The following is a 22,374-nucleotide window of genomic DNA, read 5'->3' on the forward strand; positions in this document are numbered from 1 at the left end:
CAAACCCATATGACGTCATACAGGGGAGGAAGTATTTGTAGATTTTTAAATGTATACAACAAGTGTGGTTCCCCTTCGACTCCATTCAGGTGTTGTGTCTCAGGCCTGAGTGACTGGGAGCTGATTGCTGGATGAGTGGCTGCAGGTGTGCCGTGCTGAGGCTCGTTGTCTGCAGGAGGTTTAAAAGGCTCCTCTGCTGCTCAGTGGGTGAGAGCGGTGTGTGTGTGCAGTCTGAGCTAGAGTGCCCTTTTTGAGTGACCTCCATGGCGTCCTTGTGTTTCGTGCTCCTCCTGTCCGGCCTCTGCGTTCAGTCGTCTGTGGCCTTCCCTCCGACGCTTCACACGCGGCATGCTGCTTCGCTTCAGACCCCCGAGCTCACGAAGAGCCAGAGCTCCCAGCTCACTGGGCCCGAGCATTCGAAGGCTCCAGCTGAGGAACCAGAGCAGGTGAGCACCGTCCGAGTGACCTGCCACCCGGACTCAATGGAGATCACCATCCAAGCCGACCTGTTTGGAGTCGGAGCTCCTGTTCAAGGGCACGAGTTGCGCCTCGGGGTAGAGAACAATGCCTACTGTAGAGCTGTGGGCATTTCACGAGAAGAGTACAGGATTTTTGTCGGCCTCATGGACTGCGGCACCAAACACTGGGTAACCGTTAGTTTTAAGCATTTCAGGTGGCTCTACATGTTTGACATTCTGCTTCTCAACACATCTCTGATCCACAGATGACTGACGACAACCTGGTCTACACAAACCTCCTCATATACTCCCCCGAGGCCTCTCCGGACGGGCTGATTCGGATGGAGGATGCTGTCGTTCCGATTGAGTGTCACTATGACAGGTCTGTTAACAGCGACTCTTACAACCTCACCGTGCAACGTGTCGCTCTATAACTCGTCTTTCGTTTTGCAGGAAGTACAGTTTGTCCAGTTCCTCCCTCACACCGACCTGGATCCCCTTCATGTCGACACAAGCTGCAGTGGAGACCCTGGACTTCAACCTGAGAATCATGACCAGTGGGTTGTTTAAATCTAACGTGACCTTTCCCTTTTCTTGTATGCTGACTGTTTCTTTTTCTTTTTATGCAGATGACTGGCTTTATGAAAGGGGCTCTAACGTGTTTTTCCTCGGCGAGCCCATCAGCATCGAGGCCTCGGTCCGAGCTGGACATCACATGGGGCTGCGTGTGTTTGTGAGCAGCTGTGTTGCTACACTTGACCCGGACATTTACTCCATGCCCAGATACGTCTTCGTTAATAACGGGTAAGCACATTAATTAGAGAATCTCTATTTTAAAAGGAGGATGAACTCATCAGTCCTGTCTGGAGTGAGAAGGTATATGAAGCTTGTTGTGGCTCTACAGGAAGCTGAAGTCTGACACCAGATCTAGTGACTTACTTGAAAGTGTCAGTTGGATATGAGGTGAAGCACGTTTCCAGGAACCCGTCCTTCATCTGTTTGAGGCGTGACACAGCAGCTAGTGCAGTGCAGTTGGAGTTTGCAGGCTCTTAAACTAAATGGTTTTTTTTAAGGGCCTCAAACGGTGAATTATTGTGCTGGTAGAATGAACAAATTATGTTTCGGCAGGTCCCGGAACAGCCTAACCACCAAACACAGTTTGAAATCTAACTAGACGTGTCCGGACTGAATCCTAAACCTCAAATGTTTGCAGTTTAGTAATGTAGGAACAATGTTTGTTTGAACATAAGATCTCTGGATGTACAAGTTTGTCTTTGGCTTTTTTTGTGTGGTGACCTGATTGCTTTCTTTTAGTTGCCTGGTTGACTCCCAGCTTCCTGATTCGAGGTCTCACTTCTTACCCAGGATGCAAGATGACAAGCTCCGCATGGTCATTGATGCCTTTAGGTTTCAAAATGAGGACAGAGGAGAGGTGAGATCACATTTTAAAACGGTTGTAAGACATTACCCCTCCTATTGTTTGTTCAATACTGTTATTTCCCCCCCCCCCTTCACATAGCTCTACGTCACCTGTCACCTGAATGTCGTACCGGTCAATGACGCAGAAGCGCTGAATAAGGCCTGCACTCTTATAAACGGAAGGCAAGTGATGTCTGCTCTGGTGTGAAAATGTCATGCGTTCGGCGGGTGTGCTGAGAACCTCAAATCTTCTTTTTTTTTCAGATGGCGCTCAGTTGACAGTAATGACTTCCTATGTGGACAATGTCAAACCCCAAATGAAGCTGGCCAAACCCTCGGTAAGCCGAGCAGCCCCGGCAAGTATAGTCCCCGTGGGTTTGGGAAGCCAACTGAACCTAAACCCTCATGGAGAAGTCCACTGAAGGCCAATATAGGTAAGATCTCTTATAATGGAAAATGGCATATTGTTCAGATCTTAGCTGGTTTTGGTTCCCCCTGTGATAACACTATAATCGAGTTTACCACTAGATATCAGGCTTTCCGCTGGTTTTGTCCTCCATCATTGGTAAAGCTGTGGATTTGTGCTCTTAGTGTGGGAACAGGAGGCAAGTGTGGGTCCAATGCTGGTCTTACCTGCTAAACCCAGGAGTGGGCCTCTCCCTGTGGAAGATCTCCCTCCTGTTCTCAATCAAATCAGCAGACCTTCCCTCTACAGCAGCCGGTGGAGGGGTGGAGTGACCGACAGAAGAGTTGGTGCGTGTCTGAATCAAAACATTATCTTTACCAATGTTGAGCTGTTGGGCCACAACGTTTGATTTGTATGGCTAAAAAAACCAACAACTTTAATCCTAGATCTGAAGCCGCTCCGTGGTCCATCTACACCAGACCTGGTGGAGGAAGGAGAAGACAAAATTGGAACAGGTAAAGCCTGAAGAGACTTGACTATCTTATAAATCTTTTTTTTTTATAAACAAGTCTTCTCTTCCTACAGATGGAGATGAAGAAAATGAGATGGCACCTCTAGAAAGGATTGCTCCTGAGATCACGATGAAATCAAACGGTGCAGCGATGGACAACGTCTCCACAACAGACTCCACTGACGTCCCCCCCACCGCTCTGATTAAACTGGAAGTGACTCTGTCCAATGCAACTGCTACAGAATCTGACACGAATTACCCAAAGAGAAAATAAACTATTACTTACTAAATGTTTGCTTTGACTCTGGATGTATTAATGTTTAGTTTAAGATTTACAGAGGTGTTCAGTTGAAACTTTTTTTCTGTGGCAGGTAAAGTTAATACTCAGGAAATCAGAGGTCACAACGCCTCTTACTATATCGACAAACAATCCTGGATCCAACTTGACTCATTCAACATTCTTCCAAACTTCATGGTTCTGTCCAGTAGTTTTTGCATAATCCTAAAAATTAACCAAAGGTTTAGAGGTGTGTTCAGTGGGTTTGTTGCTGTGCAAAACTTTCCTTTAGCGCACACAGCATAGTAAACTTAATGTTGATGGACTAAAACCTCCCATTTAGTAAAATTAGAGCAGTGGTTGCTCAAATTGTACCAAATCAAAATCTGTAAAGCATGCAGAGCCTCAACTTGGTTATAACTGCAGGGGAAATTATTGAAACTTATTTTGCATTTGTAGGGTTCATATTGAGTGAGGATGTTCAGTGATACACTAAGAAAACAATGCACCTGACTTTACTTTGACAAATCTATACAGTAACATTTTTTGATATTCAGTATGTAGGTAGTCAGAGGTCCTGAACACAGGCATATCAGTCTCACTCTAAACTTATTGAGCAAAGTGCTTTTATAGAACTTTGAAATATCAAGAAATGAACTGATTGGATTGTACACATGTTGGAATTTACTTTGAAAAATCTCCAAATCTATTAAGTAAAAATGTTTAATAATCAGTAGGTAGTCAAGTTATGGTTATAATGAGGTTCGTACAGCGACGTATTCGAAGTCGGTCTTTAGGATTAAGATCCATTTATTCGTCCCAAACACATGCACAGACATGCAGAGGCACACTCATGCAGGTAGGGAAATTTAATCTCTGCTTTTTACCCATCTGGTGCAGGACACACAGAGCAGTGAGCGACCATGTATGGCGTTGGGGGAGTGAGGTGCCTTGCTCAGGGGCACTAGAGAGGGTAGGGAGACTCTTGGATTTTTGGACAGATCAATCCAGGCTTGTCTTTTGTTGTCTCTCCGTGGAGTCGAACCGGAGACGAACCAGAGACCTTCTCTGCCCATAGTCCAAGTTTCTGCCACTCGACCACCGCCTCTCCTCGTTAATAAGGTTATTAAACCTTATTAACAGCAGAACACCCCATGTTACCGGTCTGTCCATCAGCCTCACCCAGGTCTTCCTTCACATCCTGTTACTACAAAATAAAAGCATCCCTTACACTATTATTCCATCATACCACATCTCCCTTTCTTTGAGAACAAAGGGTGGACTACCTTTGTCTCTGAAGGTCTTAAGGGGTTTATTGTGCCCTTTTGCTGGAAGACCTGTCCCTGATCTGTCCCTGTATCAAGCATGTAAAATAGAAATAAGTAACTTACACTTTACTATACTATGAACTGTTACTTTAGCAGGCTGAGTTCTTCAAAACGTAAACTCTCAGGTTTCAGGTAAATTTCACAATCACATTTCACTCTTTTTTTTTTTCTTTTTTTTTTTTTGTTTTGAAAACAAATCAATACATCACCAATCAAGTCTCTGTGGCTCTCTAACCTCTCTCCCACACCTGGTCCGCACAGTCTCTGTGGCGGGGCCCTCTCTGCTGGGAGATGTTGTCACTGGTGGAGCTGGCTCTGGTGTGAGTGAATCTTCTCCCCCCGGTGACTCATCAGCGTCGACTACCCCACTGTTGGTCTGCAGTGGCACCAAGTGATGCTGGTTCCTCCTCAATGTGCCCTGAGGCACCTGGACGATATAAGAGCGAGGGGTGTTGTGTGTAGATAGCACTGTGCCCTGGACTCGTGCATCGGTGATCCACACATCTTCCCCAGGAACGAGTGGCTCCAGGTTTCTCGCTCTGTGTCTCTTGTCGAAGGATCTTGCGTCGTTCCTCCTCTTCTCCCTTTCTTTGGTCTCCAGTGCGTTGTAGTCAGGCAAAACTGGATTCAGCAGGGTCGGAAGGGCAGGAACTGTAGTGCGGAGGCGGCGCCCCATCAACAGCTCAGCTGGGCTATAGCCATTCTGTAGAGGGGTTGCTCTGTAGGCCAGCAAGGCAAGATATGGATCTGATGCCTTTGTTAGCAGGTTTTTCACGGTTTGCACCGCACGTTCCGCCTCCCCATTGCTCTGAGGAAACTTGGGGCTGCTCGTGATGTGCACAAAGCCATAGTCTGCTGCAAAGGCTTTAAAGTGGCTACCAGAAAACTGGGGCCCATTGTCACTTTTAAGAAATTCACAAATTCCATGACGAGAAAACATGGACTTCAGGTGCACTACCACATCTGTGGACCTTGTGGGTGCCAACAGCGCAATTTCCACATACCTTGAGAAATAATCTACTACTAGTAGATAGGACTTGCCTTTCAGCGTGAACAGGTCAGCTCCCAAGGATTGCCAGGGTCTGTCTGGCATCTCCGTTGGCAACAGTGGCTCTTTGACGTTCCGTCTCTCTTGAATGCAGGTTCTACATTTCAGCACCATGTCATTCAGCTGGCTGCTGAGTCCTGGCCACCATACTGTCTGTTTGGCCCGGCACCTGCACTTTGTAACCCCCAGGTGTCCCTCATGTAGTCTCTGCACCTTGTAAGGCTGATGGAATGACGAGCCTCGTGCCCCGCAGCAGCAGTCCATCGTGCACAGTCAGCACTGCTCTATCAGCCCAGTAATGTCTCAGCTCTCCCTGTAGTTGGCTTTTGTCTGGCCAGCCGTCTGTGCAGTACTGTATCAGAGCAGAGCATGTGCTGTCTACCTTCAGGTGCTCACGTAGGCTACTTAGATAATCTCCACTGACAGGAATGTTGCTGATGACAGAGTCTACATAGATGTTGGTGTCCTCTAGTAGGCTTGCATCTGTGTGTGCTCTTGCGGCTCTCATAGGAGCACGAGATAAGGTGTCGGCTGTCCACAGGCTTTTGCCAGGGACATGATTGACTGTATAGTTGTACCTCATGAGTCGCATCCTAAATCTTTGAATTCTTGGTGGGAGGTCATCCAAAGCTTTCCCTCCCAGGAGACTCAGCAACGGCTTATGGTCAGTTTCCAGCTCGAATGGTCTGCCCAGAATGAAACAGCTGAACCTTTCACAAGCCCATGTTGCAGTCAATGCCTCCTTCTCTACTTGAGCATAGCGCTGCTCTGTTGGTGACATTGACCTGGACGCATATGCCACAGGAGACCACATGGCATCGCTCTTCTGCAGCAGGACTGCCCCCAGGCCAAAGGAAGAGGCATCAGCAGAGATTTTTAGTGCACTGTTTGGGTTGTATAGTGCGAGCACCGGTGTGGATGACAGCTCTGTTTTTAACTGATCAAAGGCGGCCTGCTGCTCTGTCCCCCAGTACCAGTGGTTCTTCTTGGACAGCAGGTCTCGTAGCACTTTGTCTTTTTCAGCCAAGTTAGGCAAGAAGCGGCCCAGCTGATTGACCATACCCAGGAAACTCCTGAGTTCGCTGACGTTTTTGGGTGCATCCATCTCTTGGACTGCTCTCGTCTTCTCAGGATCTGGTTTCACTCCATCTGCTGAAATCACATGACCCAGGAATCTGACTGTGTGGCGTGAGAGCTCACATTTGTCCATGTTGAGCGTAATGCCGGCCTTTTGTGCCTTCTTTAGCACCGCATGCAGCCGCATATCGTGCTCCTCCTGTGTCTGTCCCCAGACTAGGATGTCATCCATGTGACACAGTACCCCCTGCAGGCCACCGGTCACTTCTGTTATCATCATCCTTTGAAAGTGCTCTGGGGCTGAAGCTATGCCGAAGGGTAGCCGGTTAAAATAGTAGCGCCCAAAAGACGTGATGAGGTGGTGTATTTGGCAGACTCTGTTGTCAGTGGTACTTGCCAAAAGCCCATGTTAGCATCTAATTTGCTAAAAACTGTTGCCCCAGCTAGCATGCCCAGAGTGTGCTCGACAGAAGGCAGGATAAACTTTTCTCTGCATACTGATTCATTCATCCTTGTGAAATCCACACAAATGCGGACATTGCCTGCTTTTTTAGGCACCACCACCATCCCGGCGCACCAATCAGTCGGCTCCTCAATCTTGGTGATTACGCCCATCTTCTCCATACGGTCTATCTCCTCCCTAACTTTTCCCATAAGCGGCAGAGGAACTCTGCGTGGTGTGTGGAGAGAGAAGGGCACAGCCTCTGGCTTTAATTTAATTGCATATGGCCTCCGAACAAGACCCAAGCCGCTACACAGTTTCGGATACAGATGTTTCACTGAGTCCATGGTGATGCTGTCAACCCTGCACACAAGCTGGAGCTGTTCTATGGCAGGCCTTCCCAACAGTGCAGTGTGCAGGTCTTTTACCACATAAATGTCCTCTGTGGCTGTCTTTTTGCCTCTGCGTAGTGTTTCTCTGGCAACACCTAGGACAGAGAGCACATTGCCACCTGGCCCAACCAATGGGCGTGTCGGCACTGCCAGACGCCTCACATCATGCTCCCTTGTAAGGTCATGGTACACCTTGGCTGGCAGGGCGGTGACATCAGCACCAGTATCTATTTTAAAGCACACGTTTTTTTGTCGTACTTGTAGCTGCACTGTCCACGGGTCTTTTCCAGTATCCACGGCTCCCAGGAAAAAGCTCTCTTCTTCCTCTGTAGTGACAGCATTCAGAGATGTTGCACTGCTTCTGCACACTTTGCCATAATGTCATTTTTTTCCACAGTTGTGACACACAGCATCTGTAGCAGGGCATTCTGGTCCTGGCTGTGGCCATGAATTAGCTTTATAGCTGCTTGGTGTTTGTGCTTGTGGCTGAGGCTTAAAGGGAAATTTGGGCTTTCTGTAGCTTTTAGCATGCACTGCGTCAACATTTGAACACTGGCTAGCACCGCCATTTTCTCCTCTTAAGTCAGACTGCTGTCTTCTAACTTCTTCATACTGTCTTGTCTTTGTTATAGCAGTTTCAAGTGTTAGGTCTCTGTCTAGCTGTAGCTTTTCTGACAATGAGACGTTTCTCAGCCCGACCACTAACCTGTCGCGGATCAGCTCTTTCTGTAACAGTCCATAGTTGCAGTGTTCAGCTAATCCGTATAGTGCAGTGATGAAGGAATCCACCGTTTCTCCCGGCAGTTGCACACGCAGATTGAACTTGGCTCTTTCGTATATGACATTCTTTTTAGGCACAAAAAATGTATCAAAGCCCGCCTTGACATCCGTGTACTTATTCCTCTCATCTGCAGTTAGCGTTAGCCCCCTTAGCACCTCTTCAGCTTCATCGCCCATGCAATACACTAACATGTTTACCTGGTTTTCCTCCGACGTCGCGTTTAAATTGCTTGCAAGCCGAAAGCGGTCGAATCTCCTAATCCAACGCTCCCATTCTTGAGGCTTGGTAAAGTCGAATGGCTCTGGAGGTTGTATTGTGAACGTAGCAGTTGGTGTAGGTTGCGCCATATCTGCCGGGTCGGCTCCTCTTCCTCCGCCAAAACGATACTTTCTCCTCGCCTTCTTTTTTTTTTTTTTTTGCTTACAAGTCGCCCAGTTCTGACACCATGTCAAGTTATGGTTATAATGAGGTTCGTACAGCGACGTATTCGAAGTCGGTCTTTATTAAACCTTATTAACAGCAGAACACCCGTGTGCATGTTACCGGTCTGTCCATCAGCCTCACCCAGGTCTTCCTTCACATCCTGTTACTACAAAATAAAAGCATCCCTTACACTATTATTCCATCATACCACAGTCAGAGAGGTCCTGAAAACAGCATATCAGTCTCTCTCGGAGCTTATTGAGCCTAGTGTTTTTGAAGTATCCTGAAATGATCACTTCCACAGTGAAATGTTGGACTTTACTTTGAAAAATCTCCAAATCTATACAGTAAACATGTTTGATATTCAATATGTAGGAGAGCACAGAGAGGTCCTGAACACAGGCATATCAGTGACTGCAGTAGAATTTCTGTGTCGGCTGATTTGACCACAGAGATGCGAGTGTCGGCTGGCTTGACCACAGTTCTCCACGCTGCAGGGATTCTTCGGCTGCATGTCTGCTTGGTGTCTTGTTTCGGATGGTGCTGAGTTCGGAGCCTGGACTGGTATCGGCTAGATGGGGCCAGTGCAAACCCATATGACGTCATACAGGGGAGGAAGTATTTGTAGATTTTTAAATGTATACATCAAGTGTGGTTCCCCTTCGACTCCATTCAGATGTTGTGTCTCAGGCCTGAGTGACTGAGAGCTGATTGTAGGATGAGTGGCTGCAGGTGTGCCGTGCTGAGGCTCGTTGTCTGCAGGAGGTTTAAAAGGCTCCTCTGCTGCTCAGTGGGTGAGAGCGGTGGGTGTGTGCAGTCTGAGCTAGTTTGCCCCTTTTTGAGTGACCTCCATGGCGTCCTTGTGTTTCGTGCTCCTCCTGTCCGGCCTCTGCGTTCAGTCGTCTGTGGCCTTCCCACCGACACTTCACACGCAGCATGCTGCTTCGCTTCAGACCCCCGAGCTCACGAAGAGCCAGAGCTCCCAGCTCACTGGGCCCGAGCATTCGAAGGCTCCAGCTGAGGAACCGGAGCAGGTGAACACCGTCCGAGTGACCTGCCACCCGGACTCAATGGAGATCACCATCCAAGCCGACCTGTTTGGAGTCGGAGCTCCTGTTCAAGGGCACGAGTTGCGCCTCGGGGTGGAGAACAATGCTTACTGTAGAGCTGTGGGCATTTCACGAGAAGAGTACAGGATTTTTGTCAGCCTCATGGACTGCGGCACCAAACACTGGGTAACCGTTAGTTTGTAGCATTTCAGGCAGCTCTACATGTTTGACCTTCTGCTTCTCAACACATCTCTGATCCACAGATGACTGACGACAACCTGGTCTACACAAACCTCCTCATATACTCCCCCGAGGCCTCTCCGGACGGGCTGATTCGGATGGAGGACGCTGTCGTTCCGATTGAGTGTCACTATGACAGGTCTGTTTACAGCGACTCTTACAACCTCACCGTGCAACGTGTCGCTCTAAAACTCGTCTTTCGTTTTGCAGGAAGTACAGTTTGTCCAGTTCCTCCCTCACACCCACCTGGATCCCCTTCATGTCGACACAAGCTGCAGTGGAGACCCTGAACTTCAACCTGAGAATCATGACCAGTGGGTTTTTTAAATCTAACGTGACCTTTTCCCTTTTCTTGTATGCTGACTTTCTTTTTCTTTTCTTTTTGTGCAGATGACTGGCTTTATGAAAGGGGCTCTAACGTGTTTTTCCTCGGCGAGCCCATCAGCATCGAGGCCTCGGTCCGAGCTGGACATCACATGGGGCTGCGTGTGTTTGTGAGCAGCTGTGTTGCTACACTTGACCCGGACATTTACTCCGTGCCCAGATACATCTTCGTTAATAACGGGTAAGCACATTAATTAGAAAATCTATTTTTTAAAAGGAGGATGAACTCTCCAGTCCTGTCTGGAGTGAGAAGGTATATGAAGCTTGTTGTGGCTCTACAGGAAGCTGAAGTCTGACACCAGATCTAGTGACGTACTTGAAAGTGTCAGTTGGATATGAGGTGAAGCACGTTTCCAGGAACCCGTCCTTCATCTGTTTGAGGCATGACACAGCAGCTAGTGCAGTGCATTTGGAGTTCGCAGGCTCTTAAACTAAATGTTTTTTTTTTTAAGGGCCTCAAACGGTGAATTATTGTGCTGGTAGAATGAACAAATGATGTTTCGGCAGGTCCCGGAACAGCCAAACCACCAAACACAGTTTGAAATTTAACTAGATGTGTCCGGACTGAATCCTAAACCTCAAATGTTTGCAGTTTAGTAATGTAGGAACAATGTTTGTTTGAACATAAGATCTCTGGATGTAAAAGTTTGTCTTTGGCTTTTTTTGTGTGGTGACCTGATTGATTTCTTTTAGTTGCTTGGTTGACTCCCAGCTTCCTGATTCGAGGTCCCACTTCTTACCCAGAATGCAAGATGACAAGCTCCGCATGGTCATTGATGCCTTTAGGTTTCATAATGAGGACAGAGGAGAGGTGAGATCACATTTTAAAACTGTTGTAAGACATTACCGCTCGTATTGTTTGTTCAATACTGTTATCCCCCCCCCCCCCCCCTTCACATAGCTCTACGTCACCTGTCACCTGAATGTCGTACCGGTCAATGACGCAGAAGCGCTGAATAAGGCCTGCACTCTTATAAACGGAAGGCAAGTGATATCTGCTCTGGTGTGAAAATGTCAAATGCGTTCAGCGGGTGTGCTGAGAATCTCAAATCTTCTTTTTTTTTTTCAGATGGCGCTCAGTTGACAGTAATGACTTCCTATGTGGACAATGTCAAACCCCAAATGAAGCTGGCCAAACCCTCAGTAAGCCGAGCAGCCCCGGCAAGTATAGTCCCCGTGGGTTTGGGAAGCCAACTGAACCTAAACCCTCATGGAGAAGTCCACTGAAGGCCAATATAGGTAAGATCTCTTATAATGGAAAATGGCATATTGTTCAGATCTTAGCTGGTTTTGGTTCCCCCTGTGATGACACTATAATCGAGTTTACCACTAGATGTCAGGCTTTCCCCTGGTTTGGTCCTCCATCATTGGTAAAACTGTGGATTTGTGCTCTTAGTGTGGGAACAGGAGGCAAGTGTGGGTCCAATGCTGGTCTTACCTGCTAAACCCAGGAGTGGGCCTCTCCCTGTGGAAGATCTCCCTCCTGTTCTCAATCAAATCAGCAGACCTTCCCTCTACAGCAGCCGGTGGAGAGGTGGAGTGACCGACAAGAGTTGGTGCGTGTCTGAATCAAAACATTATCTTTACCAATGTTGAGCTGTTGGGCCACAACGTTTGATTTGTATGGCTAAAAAAACAAACCACTTTAATCCTAGATCTGAAGCCGCTCCGTGGTCCATCTACACCAGACCTGGTGGAGGAAGGAGAAGACAAAATTGGAACAGGTAAAGCCTGAAGAGACTTGACTAAATCTCAAAGTTTCCCTTTCTTTTTTTCTTTTTTTTTTATAAACATGACAAGTCTTCTCTTCCTACAGATGGAGATGAAGAAAATGAGATGGCACCTCTAGAAAGGATTGCTCCTGAGATCACGATGAAATCAAACGGTGCAGCGATGGACAACGTCTCCACAACAGACTCCACTGACGTCCCCCCCACCGCTCTGATTAAACTGGAAGTGACTCTGTCCAATGCAACTGCTACAGAATCTGACACGAATTACCCAAAGAGAAAATAAACTATTACTTACTAAATGTTTGCTTTGACTCTGGATGTATTAATGTTTAGTTTAAGATTTACAGAGGTGTTCAGTTGAAACTTTTTTTCTGTGGCAGGTAAAGTTAATACTCAGGAAATCAGAGGTCACAACGCCTCTTACTATATCGACAAACAATCCTGGATCCAACTTGACTCATTCAACATTCTTCCAAACTTGATGGTTCTGTCCAGTAGTTTTTGCATAATCCTAAAAATTAACCAAAGGTTTAGAGGTGTGTTCAGTGGGTTTGTTGCTGTGCAAAACTTTCCTTTAGCGCACGCAGCATAGTAAACTTAATGTTGATGGACTAAAACCTCCCATTTAGTAAAATTGGAGCAGTGGTTGCTCAAATTGTACCAAATCAAAATCTGTAAAGCATGCAGAGCCTCAACTTGGTTATTAATGCAGGGGAAATTATTGAAACTTATTTTGCTTTTGTAGGGTTCATATTGAGTGAGGATGTTCAGTGATGCACTAAGAAAACAATCCACCTGACTTTACTTTGAAAAATCTCAATCTATACAGTAAACATGTTTGATAATCAGTAGGTAGTCAGAGGTCCTGAACAGGCATATCCGTCTCACTCTGATTTTATTGAGCAAAGTGCTTTTATAGAACTTTGAAGTATCCTGAAATGATCTATTCCACAGTGAAATGTTGGAGTTTAATCTGAAAAATCTCCATCTATTCAGTAAAAATGTTTGATATTGAGTATGTAGGTAGTCGGAGAGGTCCTGAACACAGGCATATCAGTGAGTGCAGTAGAATTTCTGTGTCGGCTGATTTGACCACAGAGTTGCGAGTGTCGGCTGGCTTGACCACAGTTCTCCACGCTGCAGGGATTCTTCGGCTGCATGTCTGCTTGGTGTCTTGTTTCGGATGGTGCTGAGTTCGGAGCCTGGACTGGTATCGGCTGGATGGGGCCAGTGCAAACCCATATGACGTCATACAGGGGAGGAAGTACGAAACGCGAGGTTTCAATAATATATTTCTTCGAATGGCCTGAGTGACTGTCTTCATACCTTGAGGTTCCCTGCTGACCCCCTCGAGTCATTACGGATAGTAAAATCCCAGAAAATGCATTTTACACAATTTGGTCCCTTTTTAAACTATAGTTTTACATGTCGATATGTGTCCACCTAGATGTGAAACACATTTATATCCTTCTCGCCGCTTTGCTCAGTCTAACAGTAACTTAACCAAACCTGTAAGTTCTGATCAGGCAGCAGAATAGGGACACAATGACCTGCAACTTCATTTCCTAGCGATAATGTACTTTGACACCAAACATGCATGATTTATTAATTCAAGGGGATGGTTTTATGAATTTAATCCTCACATTTGCAGTCATATTTTTCAAAACGGATGAACAAAAATCCATAAATACATCAGACAATTGTGTTAAATGAAATTGACTTACGACATAAACACGTAACTTACAAAAACAATTTCCCAGGTGGGGATCGAACCTGTGATGAACAAACCTGGATAAAAACAAGAAAAAGTCGACTGCAGAAAGTGGTATCATGCATCTGCAGTCATATCCTTCCCAGGGGATCATTTGTTGTCCTCTTCCTTCTCACGTCTGATGTTGAGCGGCCAATTGTTTAAACCTTCCAGGAATTCTATGCAGAGATGAACGGACCTGACTTTTTAAAGTCATATCAGGGACTAAGGAATTTTACAAAAGATGATCAAGTCTTGCCAAGCTGTCTTGTGATATGTCAACACTCAAGCAAACCAGCATTGAAGAAATACCACTGAGTCACGTGGATGCATACGTTTTAATGTGTATAGATTTCATCTCGATGTGAGCCATTTTTTTTATGAACCTTAAAAACCTGAATTTAGTTGTTTATTAATATATTTATATTAAATTAAATTAATATTGGTGATCATTTAATTATAATAAGTTAATTAATTTATCATTTGATCTAAAAAGAGAATCTATTAAGAATTGTAAAAATAAATTAAGTGACCATTCTGATAATATATAAATATCTATTGACATCTTGCAATATTCACTGTTAGTGTTCAGTTTTTATTGTATGTTTCCACTTAACATAAATACTTGGTCATGTTTTAAAATTTCTAGGAAATAGAGGAAATTGTCCCGATACAGAAAGCGAGGTGTTGGATTTGAGTCAGATCTCTGCACATGAGGAGTTTGAGGAAAATGCAGTTGTTCAGCAAAAGCGTGACACTTGATTAAAACTAGTTCAGCTAGGCTTACTAGTAATATAGTCACTGGACTTAGACACTACATCTATTAATGTCTGTCGCTAAATTTGACAGCCTCACGACCCCCTAAAACAACAATGTGGAGGGGAAACATCACAAAAACACATTCAGAGTTAAGGAGCTGGTTTATTCAAAGAAAATGAGTAAACAGACATCGGCACATAAATCGAGAAATACAACTTTGCAGATCGCTTCACAGCACAGATCCTACAACAAATAGTCATGATTAAGTTTCAGTTTTTAAATTAACTCTTCCAGAGCTTCCCAGACAGTCTGCTATCGTGTTTATAGATGAATTGTAGAAAAAAGGAGAAAAATTCTTGAGCAGGTAAAATCTGATCTTTTTTCCTTGCGATATGGGAATCTTTATGAGCCCATACTTACCGATGAAGACTTCCTGTGCAACTTATGTAAAATAAATCAAATTATTGGTTTGAATTGAAGTTATTTGCAGCAAAAAATAGGATTTGTTAGACATTCCTTGACATCATAGTGAAAAATTGGCTGCCAGTCGTGTAAACTGCTAACTGATTATTGTGGGCTTGTTTTTCAAAAAGAACCGAGGAAGCATTTAGATGTCATATTATGTACGCAGACAAAACACAGGTTGACGTAATTAAATGAATGGCAGTGGTACTTACAGCTTTAACTAACCTGTTACTGGCAGGGATTCGCCTTCATGCAAGAAGTTAACTCAAATGATCAAGTAGGGAAAGCTGATGAAACAAACAGGATTAAGTGGTAAAGCCATTTTACAAACTCCCCCAAAACACATTAATGAACATATGGCTGCAGGTGACAGATTATTTCTGTGTTCGACAACCTCACAAATTGTTTGACATCAGTATCTCAGACTGTAAAATGCAGTGGACTGTAGGACTAGTTAATATCAAAAGAAGTGGTTTCATTAAAAAGCTCTACACATTCAGTAAATAGCTTCTAAATACAAACAGAGCTTCTCACCGGTAAATAATGAAGATACAGGTTCAATGGCACAAAAAAACTATAATCCACATGAGCAAACATGCCTGGAGGAAATGGTACCTGAACGCAACAACACAAACAAGGGCCTTCACCAAACTTGCTGCAAGTTTGGGGACATAGAGATCCAACAGCATGAAAGCTGTGAGGGCCCCTGGTAATGAGTAAGAAGACAGAAAATGGTGAGACTTGCCTCAGGCTGAAACAGGGCTACACTGAGACAGGGCCTCAGCCAGTCCCCCATGGCATTGCTACAGGGAGAAGAGAAATCTGGGTTTTAGCACTAGAGCCAATGGCGACCCGGAAGTTATGCAGCTGTACAATGCACTCTGGGTTTCAAAGGCCGGTCTGCCAGTGCCGTGTACAGAGCATAATTAAATAACTTCAATGCACTGCTCATTGTCACAGGATAACATTTAACAGCATTTTCAGGGCAACTCAATGAAGCATTTCTATTAGTTTTCATTGTTCATCTGCAGGACAACAAAAACAGTTACTGTGTAGTTGAAGTACAAACCTGCTGTGACGTCTCTTTTCTCACTAACGTCCCGCAATGAAGAGTCTTACATTTTTACCACATTTTATTACAGTACAGTATTTCAACGATACATATACTATTTTATCTATTTAAAGTTAAGGTGGTAGTTATTCATTAAATTATTAGCACAAAACAGAATGAATGCATGACAGTAAATTGAAGCCCTCACCAAACAAAGTTGGGGACGTAAAGTCCAACAGCACAATGTGCTGTGAAGGCCTCATTGTTTAGCTTAGAACAGAAATGTCTGTACATTAAACTTGCCTTGATAAATGATGGGTACTGCCCATGTAACTCCAGCGCCTTCACAACACTACGAACCATATCTATTACACTTCTATACACCTAAATGAAACATGAGAAGAAAAAAAGCCTCAGAGACGGTTTAAAACAACAGTTAATAGTCTTGGTTAGATACAGTGTAAATGTTTTCCCATGCGCTCAGTGATGCTTTTAAGCTCTTTTGATTTCTGTTTATTCAGTGTCTCTTCTTCATAGCTCAGTAGTAGAATACACAGTACGTCGTGGTTCAAAAATACCAATACTGGTTTGTCTACTAGCAGTTGAGGACATTAGAAAAGGGTTGAGTGTCCAAACCTATAGAAGAGAGGAGGGCAGGCTTCAGTAGCGGCCTCCATGAGACATGACAGGGGGTCTCATTCCCATGGGCGGCCTTATAGGGGCTCCCTGGTACCCTGGGGGAACCACAGGAGGGGCCTGTCCATATGGAGGCATTCCTCCTGGTATGTACCCTGGCATCCCCTGTGGTGGACCACCATACTGGCCTGCAGAAACACAGGTTTGTTGGCTTTTGAATCAAACATTAGTAGAAAACAAGGTTTAGGTAGAGGCAGCCTACAAAACTGATGAAGACAGGAGGTAAGCATGTCAGGCAAAACTCTTTATTACGAGCCCTAACCTGCAATGTGAAACAAAATCTAACCTGATCAGATGTAAACAATGCAAGAAAGAGATAAACCTTAGTTTGGAGCAACAGCTAAATGTAAAACTAAAAGTTTTTCCTGATCTTAAGACAGAAGTGTATATACTTGGTATGGGATGCCTCATGCCGGGCTGCTGAGAGGCCATCATGCCACCCATGGGACCTGCTGACGGGGCAGCAGCAGTGGCCTGGCCTTGGTGGGGAACACTGCGCTGGTATCTGGGCATCTGAGCTTTTATCTCTTCCTACAGGAAACAAAAACAAGGAGAAATAATTTGATAATTAACCAAACCAGGAGTAATAAATAAATACAGTCAATGAATCAATGACTTTAATTCCAGAAAGTGATATTTTCTACACTGTGATATTGACAGAAGCTTCATCTATGATTAACAGGTGCTCAAACTGAATAGCTACTGTTAACAGAATAAATAGAGACAGTTCTAGCAACGACTACTTACCAGTGAGATATCCTCATCAGGGTGGATCAACTTACTGGTAGCACTGGAGGTGGTGAGGGTGGCAGGCTTACTGGTCAAGGTAGAGGGAGGTTTGGAGACTGTGCTGCTGCCACCACTGGGGCTGGACACAGCTGCAGTGGCCTGAGTGTAGGCGGGGAATGTGGGCTTTGAGAGGTCAGAGGAAGTAGACGGGGGAGGATGGGGGGACCCTGACACTGTCTGCTGACTCTGATGGAGGGAGAGAGGAAAACACATGAGACTCTGCTGAAATTAAACGAAACTTTTAGTCATACTTTGAGGTTACTCCCATGATTGAAGTTGTTCCCTTTGGGCTTGGTATTGATATAGTTTGTACTATATACTGTATATAAAGAAGGATGTCATGACTGCTCCTCAGAAGCGAATTCAAAGTGTCTTCATCCCCCTGGTGATTGGCTGCAGTAGGTCAATGTGAAACATCATGATAGACAGTTGAGAATGACTCGAGATCTGTCGGGCGCAATTTGTATTTCCTCTTCCACTGGTGGATCAGTTTGGATTTTCACATCCTCACTTCACACTTTTGTTTCTTTACCAGAATTAGATCCTATCATCACCTTTCAACTTGTTGAAAGTCTATTAAAGAGGTTCTTAGTACGATCTATGGCCAAACGTTGTTCACACCACTCATGGGAAGGTAACCCTGTAATGTACGACCAACGTAAAACGTATTTCTTTCAGCCTGCAAAAAAAAAAGGTATATAACACAACTGGATGCTGTGCTGTGCTGCCCAACAGCCCTGCTGAAAAATGAAGCCCATTTTACAAATCTGCATAATGCAACAGATTTTGCCGAATTATCAAAGCAAATTAGTGCCAGTACTGTTTTATGAATGCAGATTTGTAGCAAATGAAAAAGCAAATAAATGTGTCTGAAATTACCAAACCTTAAATGAGAATTTTCTACACACATAAAGAGATTTTATGGCAAAAAAAAAAAAAATAATGTATCTGCCCATAGACACCACAGGCAAACTATTTTGCTGCGGGATTTCAAACTAGAGGAAACAGCTGCGTACTTGTGCTGTGATAGTGAACAGAGCTTTTGGGGAGGCGGACTCTGAGTCTGCACTTGGAGACCCTGTACTTGTACTTGCAACCCGACTGCCCATCTGTAGTACAGGAAACAAGTAAAGAATAAGAAACAAAAATAAACTTATCCTTTAGATAAAGGAATTTTGGGGTTAAGTTTTCTTTATATCAGTCTGTATGAGCACAGATAGGCTAATCAAACATCCTGTATTGAGCAGGAGAAGTTAATGTTCTGCTGCATCAAAGTGTTACACAAGATGGAAAAAAAGATTTTACCTGTCCAGCACTGGGGAACAGAGGCTTGGTGCCATCAGGCTGAGCTGAGGGGGCAGAGGCAGCAGGAACAGAAGGTCTGACCAGCATGTTTGCAGCAGGGGGGACCTGAGCCATGTGTGTGATTCCTGGACGGTGGACCACAGGAGGAGGCATACCTGACCAGGGGAAACATGGAGGTTTACCACAGCAGTATTTCAGTTTTCAATCACTCCCATTGAGCAAATTTCATGGAGTGATTATGAAGATGTATAATGGCAGGGCATTGGTTACCTTGAGGCATGCCTGGAATCATTGGAGGCATCCCGTGACCTGGAGGCATCATCCCACCCATTGGTATCATCCTAAATACGTGTGTGTGGGGGGGTATGTTTAAAATACATGGTGGAAATGAAACGTTTATTTATTACAGTCCTCATTAATGATGCCAAATATTTACCCTGGAGGCATTCCTGGCATTATAGGTGGCATTCCTGGCATCATTGGTGGCCCACCAGGAATCATAGGGGGCATTCCTATAACAAAGAGATTCAGTTTAACAAAAGTTTGATGCTTGATGACAGATAATGTGTGAATCTCATGTGGAGATCTAAAATGAGGAGTGTTCAGAGCAGTGGATGGGAAACATGGCTCCACATCAGCAACAGAAAGACAGATTCTTAGATCACGATATCGGAATCTTTGTCAAGTAAAGACATGTAAGAACAAACATGAATGTTGTATCTGTACAATCACAACATAATTTGCTTAATTCCAAGTTTCTCACCTGAGTAGCTGACAGGCTGTAGCCCAGTCAAACCAGCGCCAGGAGGCATGCCGTGTTGGGTGATAGGGGGCATGTAGCCTGCCTGGGTCTGACCTGCAGCAGGCGGCTGGAAGGAGGGACCAGGCTCGTCATCCTCATCAAACGTATCAGAGTCATCCTGGTTCTGCTTTTTCTTCTGAGTCTCTGAAAATAAGGAGCAGCACAATCAATCGGCAGAATAGACCATATCTGGACAGTACATGTATGGTCAGGGTGATCAAAAACCTCAATTGTTATTCCCATGTAACTTTAATCATTAGTTGTAATACAAAGTTTCAATGCAGATTGATGTAATGTCCTTCACTTAGGGGCAAAATACATCAGTCTTTAAACTTGATAGAAGTAATAATATGACATTTATGTGATCATCATGTATAAACACTTTTTTTCATATAAACTGTTGCCATCCCTGGTAACTAAAAGGGATAGTTCACCGAATAATGTTATCCTCCTACCTGGAGCCACGGAAGAAGTGATAACTTGGCTGCAATGCGGTTAACCCCTGAAACTCCTAAAGTGTTTTGTGGACTCAAATCTTTCACCCACCCCTCCGTCGGCATAGTGGCGAGTAGATAATGGGCTATTTTGGTGACAATACCTTGGTTCTTTTGCTCCAGCACTCTCCTTCTCTCCTCCATGTCTTTCTCTGGAATTCCCTCCATGCCGTAGATTTCCAGTTCAATATCAGTCCTGCCAGGGATTGCATTGGGAACCCCCTCAATGGTCTCTTTGTGCACCTATGCGAGAAATGAGAGGCTTTTTTAGCTCAAACTCTACTCAGTCACTTTGCCTTCTCGTTGTCTCCTCACCTGCATGCAGTGGATTGCCAGTCCAGGGCCCGTGTACAGCTTCTTGTGACAGATGTGACACTTGAAGTGTTTAGCCTTCTGATGCTGGATGAGGATCTTCTCATCGTCAAAATCTCGGTTGCAGTACCTGACGTTAGTTTAAGGAAGCAAACGTAAACATAGGGTCGAGTCCCGGCAGCACATCGCAGGACACCACGCAACGACGTGTGTTTGGTTTCTTTTATGACAACGCGATTTGACATAATAACGCCATGTTTTCTATTCCCAGCTGGTTCGACTCGAGTTACAACTGTCGTGGTGGGGCTGTAGAGAAGCTGCTCCACAGGGTCCACGTCTCCATGGAGGCTCGGGTTAGCTCTAAAAACACAACTCCTTCAGAACAAGACAGGGCAGTAACATGGAGGCTGTGAGAGAAGGATACCAGCACCAGGGCTTCATCTGCTTTTTCTTCTTCCTCCCCATGGCTCCTGTACCTGACAAGACAGCAGCTGACAGCAGCTACATCCACACGGACCTCGGGCTGAGAGGGAAACACGGAGGGAGCAAGATGGCGTCGCTTACTATGGTCGCTCCCTCCTCCCACCGAGGTCCCGCCACAGCGCCCCCTATTGGTGCAAACCCAACCGCCTACATCAGAACTGGTGCAGTTCTGTGGTTCAGATGAGGGATCAACCAGGGGCGGGTCCTGGTACAGGAGACATAGGCGGTTACCTAGGGCGCTAAATGCCGAGAGGGCGGTACAAGAGACTGATTTATCATGACGTGACACATGCAATGTAAAACAATACAGTAACGTCACACCATCATCCTCTAACCCCGGGACGCACGGGAGGTAGAAGCGCTGTGAAAGCGGCTACAGGCGTATGGGAATGAGCAGGTAATCCAATCCTTAATGTTAATGTAATTGCTTAACTTTGGCAGGCTGTCGTGTCGGCAGGACTTGTATAACTGCAGAAGACCATTGTGCACATGCTGAGCCGTAAACAAACAACTCGCCTCCTGCTGTGTCAGTGTTCAACTCAAAGGAATCTTTATGTCTGGCTAAGTTGACGTCTCTTTCTCTCTCAGAATTGGACATTTCCTCAAACCGTGTAAACATTGAGGTACGGCGAAGGTTCATCCGTCGCCAGAGGAGACGATGTTGTCATAACTCAGCTGTGCATTGTCCTATCACCACCAAACTTCTGTCTCATCAGAGTCCAAGCCTGAACAGCTCTATGTGGGGATATTTCCTCAGTCATTATTTATTTTTTTCAGGCAAAACGATGCAACACTTCAAAATGCATGCGCTCGGGCCCGCTCAGTGCTGCTTTGCAGTCCTAAAAATATCAGAATTGTATTTATATTTATTTTTACTTGATTTTTTTAAATGATTATTAAAAAAACATTTATTTATCTTTATCTTTGCCTCATCTCTGGTATTTGGATATTTATCTTTATCTTTCACTGTTTACCTGCCTTTGGTGTTTCCTCATCTCAAATTGATGAGGTTTTTGAAAGCCTTTAATTGTTATTTAATTGTTTTCTTCTTTGAAATGCTAACAGTTTTAATTACAATTAATATACTCTAATGCAGTCGATTACCTGATTGGAAGTGTTCTATTCAAAGTGGAACTTTTTCTGTTCAAATCCTGCTAATAAAGTACCAATAATGTTATGAAAGTGGGAAGTGCTGTTATTTCTGTGCATAGTTCAAATATTTGTTAAAGTTCAATTAATGCAGAACCCCAATTGTGCAATATTTACAAGGCATACGCCTACAGCAACTAGTAATGAAGTTCCCTTTGTTACTTGACTTTTCAAATAAAATATTATTGATTATTATTTACATTCACAGGAGCATTTAGAAATAAAGGCTGCAGATGAATACATTTAATTTAGCACTACGTACATATATGAATATGTGCTGATATACATTCTTGAATATCAGCACAGTCACATCACAATGTTACAACTAGTCAAAGCCTGAGAGTCAGTGAG

At 44.7% G+C, this 22,374-nt stretch overlaps 3 protein-coding genes across 7 annotated transcripts; 2 read left to right on the plus strand and 1 right to left on the minus strand.

Annotated features, from left to right (window-relative positions):
• Nucleotides 1-263: 263 nt before the first annotated feature.
• LOC128459107 (zona pellucida sperm-binding protein 3-like) lies at nt 264-3,068 on the plus strand. Its single transcript, XM_053444216.1, has 10 exons — nt 264-647; nt 725-840; nt 912-1,015; nt 1,088-1,262; nt 1,773-1,890; nt 1,978-2,060; nt 2,142-2,311; nt 2,469-2,630; nt 2,730-2,798; nt 2,869-3,068. The coding sequence occupies exons 1-10, from the start codon at nt 264-266 to the stop codon at nt 3,066-3,068; spliced, it is 1,581 nt and encodes a 526-aa protein (XP_053300191.1).
• Nucleotides 3,069-9,413: 6,345 nt separating this feature from the next.
• Nucleotides 9,414-12,251, plus strand: LOC128459108 (zona pellucida sperm-binding protein 3). Its single transcript, XM_053444217.1, has 10 exons — nt 9,414-9,797; nt 9,875-9,990; nt 10,062-10,165; nt 10,242-10,416; nt 10,929-11,046; nt 11,137-11,219; nt 11,305-11,474; nt 11,632-11,787; nt 11,891-11,959; nt 12,052-12,251. Exons 1-10 carry the CDS (start codon nt 9,414-9,416, stop codon nt 12,249-12,251), a joined length of 1,575 nt encoding a protein of 524 aa, XP_053300192.1.
• Nucleotides 12,252-14,619: 2,368 nt separating this feature from the next.
• Nucleotides 14,620-20,957, minus strand: LOC128459154 (BUB3-interacting and GLEBS motif-containing protein ZNF207). Of its 5 annotated transcripts, none has more exons than XM_053444260.1 (11): nt 20,816-20,957; nt 20,395-20,521; nt 20,184-20,322; nt 19,547-19,729; nt 19,220-19,295; nt 19,054-19,124; nt 18,784-18,938; nt 17,472-17,664; nt 17,082-17,220; nt 16,630-16,817; nt 14,620-16,377 (listed from the first exon to the last, which is right to left on the minus strand). In XM_053444260.1, the coding sequence occupies exons 1-11, from the start codon at nt 20,854-20,856 to the stop codon at nt 16,370-16,372; spliced, it is 1,320 nt and encodes a 439-aa protein (XP_053300235.1). In that variant the 5' UTR covers nt 20,857-20,957; the 3' UTR covers nt 14,620-16,369. The 5 variants fall into 5 exon arrangements, with proteins under 5 accessions (XP_053300235.1, XP_053300234.1, XP_053300236.1 ...); XM_053444259.1 differs by having other exon boundaries at nt 17,437-17,664; XM_053444261.1 differs by adding an exon at nt 18,495-18,587 and having other exon boundaries at nt 14,620-16,817; nt 17,437-17,664.
• Between the last annotated feature and the right edge of the window lie 1,417 nt (nt 20,958-22,374).

Source organism: Pleuronectes platessa, chromosome 16 (genome assembly GCF_947347685.1).
Source record: "Pleuronectes platessa chromosome 16, fPlePla1.1, whole genome shotgun sequence".
Classification (NCBI taxonomy): Eukaryota; Metazoa; Chordata; class Actinopteri; order Pleuronectiformes; family Pleuronectidae; genus Pleuronectes; species Pleuronectes platessa.

Excerpts from the sequence above, each read along its gene's own strand:
- LOC128459107 (XM_053444216.1), top strand. The coding sequence starts at position 264 with ATGGCGTCCTTGTGTTTCGTGCTCCTCCTGTCCGGCCTCTGCGTTCAG. Across the intron at positions 2,631-2,729 it reads AGTGACCGACAGAAGAGTTG|ATCTGAAGCCGCTCCGTGGT; the intron begins GTGCGTGTCTGA and ends CTTTAATCCTAG. Across the intron at positions 2,799-2,868 it reads AGAAGACAAAATTGGAACAG|ATGGAGATGAAGAAAATGAG; the intron begins GTAAAGCCTGAA and ends CTCTTCCTACAG.
- LOC128459108 (XM_053444217.1), top strand. The coding sequence starts at position 9,414 with ATGGCGTCCTTGTGTTTCGTGCTCCTCCTGTCCGGCCTCTGCGTTCAG. Across the intron at positions 10,417-10,928 it reads TACATCTTCGTTAATAACGG|TTGCTTGGTTGACTCCCAGC; the intron begins GTAAGCACATTA and ends GATTTCTTTTAG. Across the intron at positions 11,788-11,890 it reads AGGTGGAGTGACCGACAAGA|ATCTGAAGCCGCTCCGTGGT; the intron begins GTTGGTGCGTGT and ends CTTTAATCCTAG.
- LOC128459154 (XM_053444261.1), bottom strand. The coding sequence starts at position 20,856 with ATGGGGAGGAAGAAGAAAAAGCAGATGAAGCCCTGGTGCTG. Across the intron at positions 19,125-19,219 it reads ATGCCAGGAATGCCTCCAGG|GATGATACCAATGGGTGGGA; the intron begins GTAAATATTTGG and ends ACACGTATTTAG. Across the intron at positions 17,221-17,436 it reads CTGATGAGGATATCTCACTG|GAAGAGATAAAAGCTCAGAT; the intron begins GTAAGTAGTCGT and ends TGTTTCCTGTAG.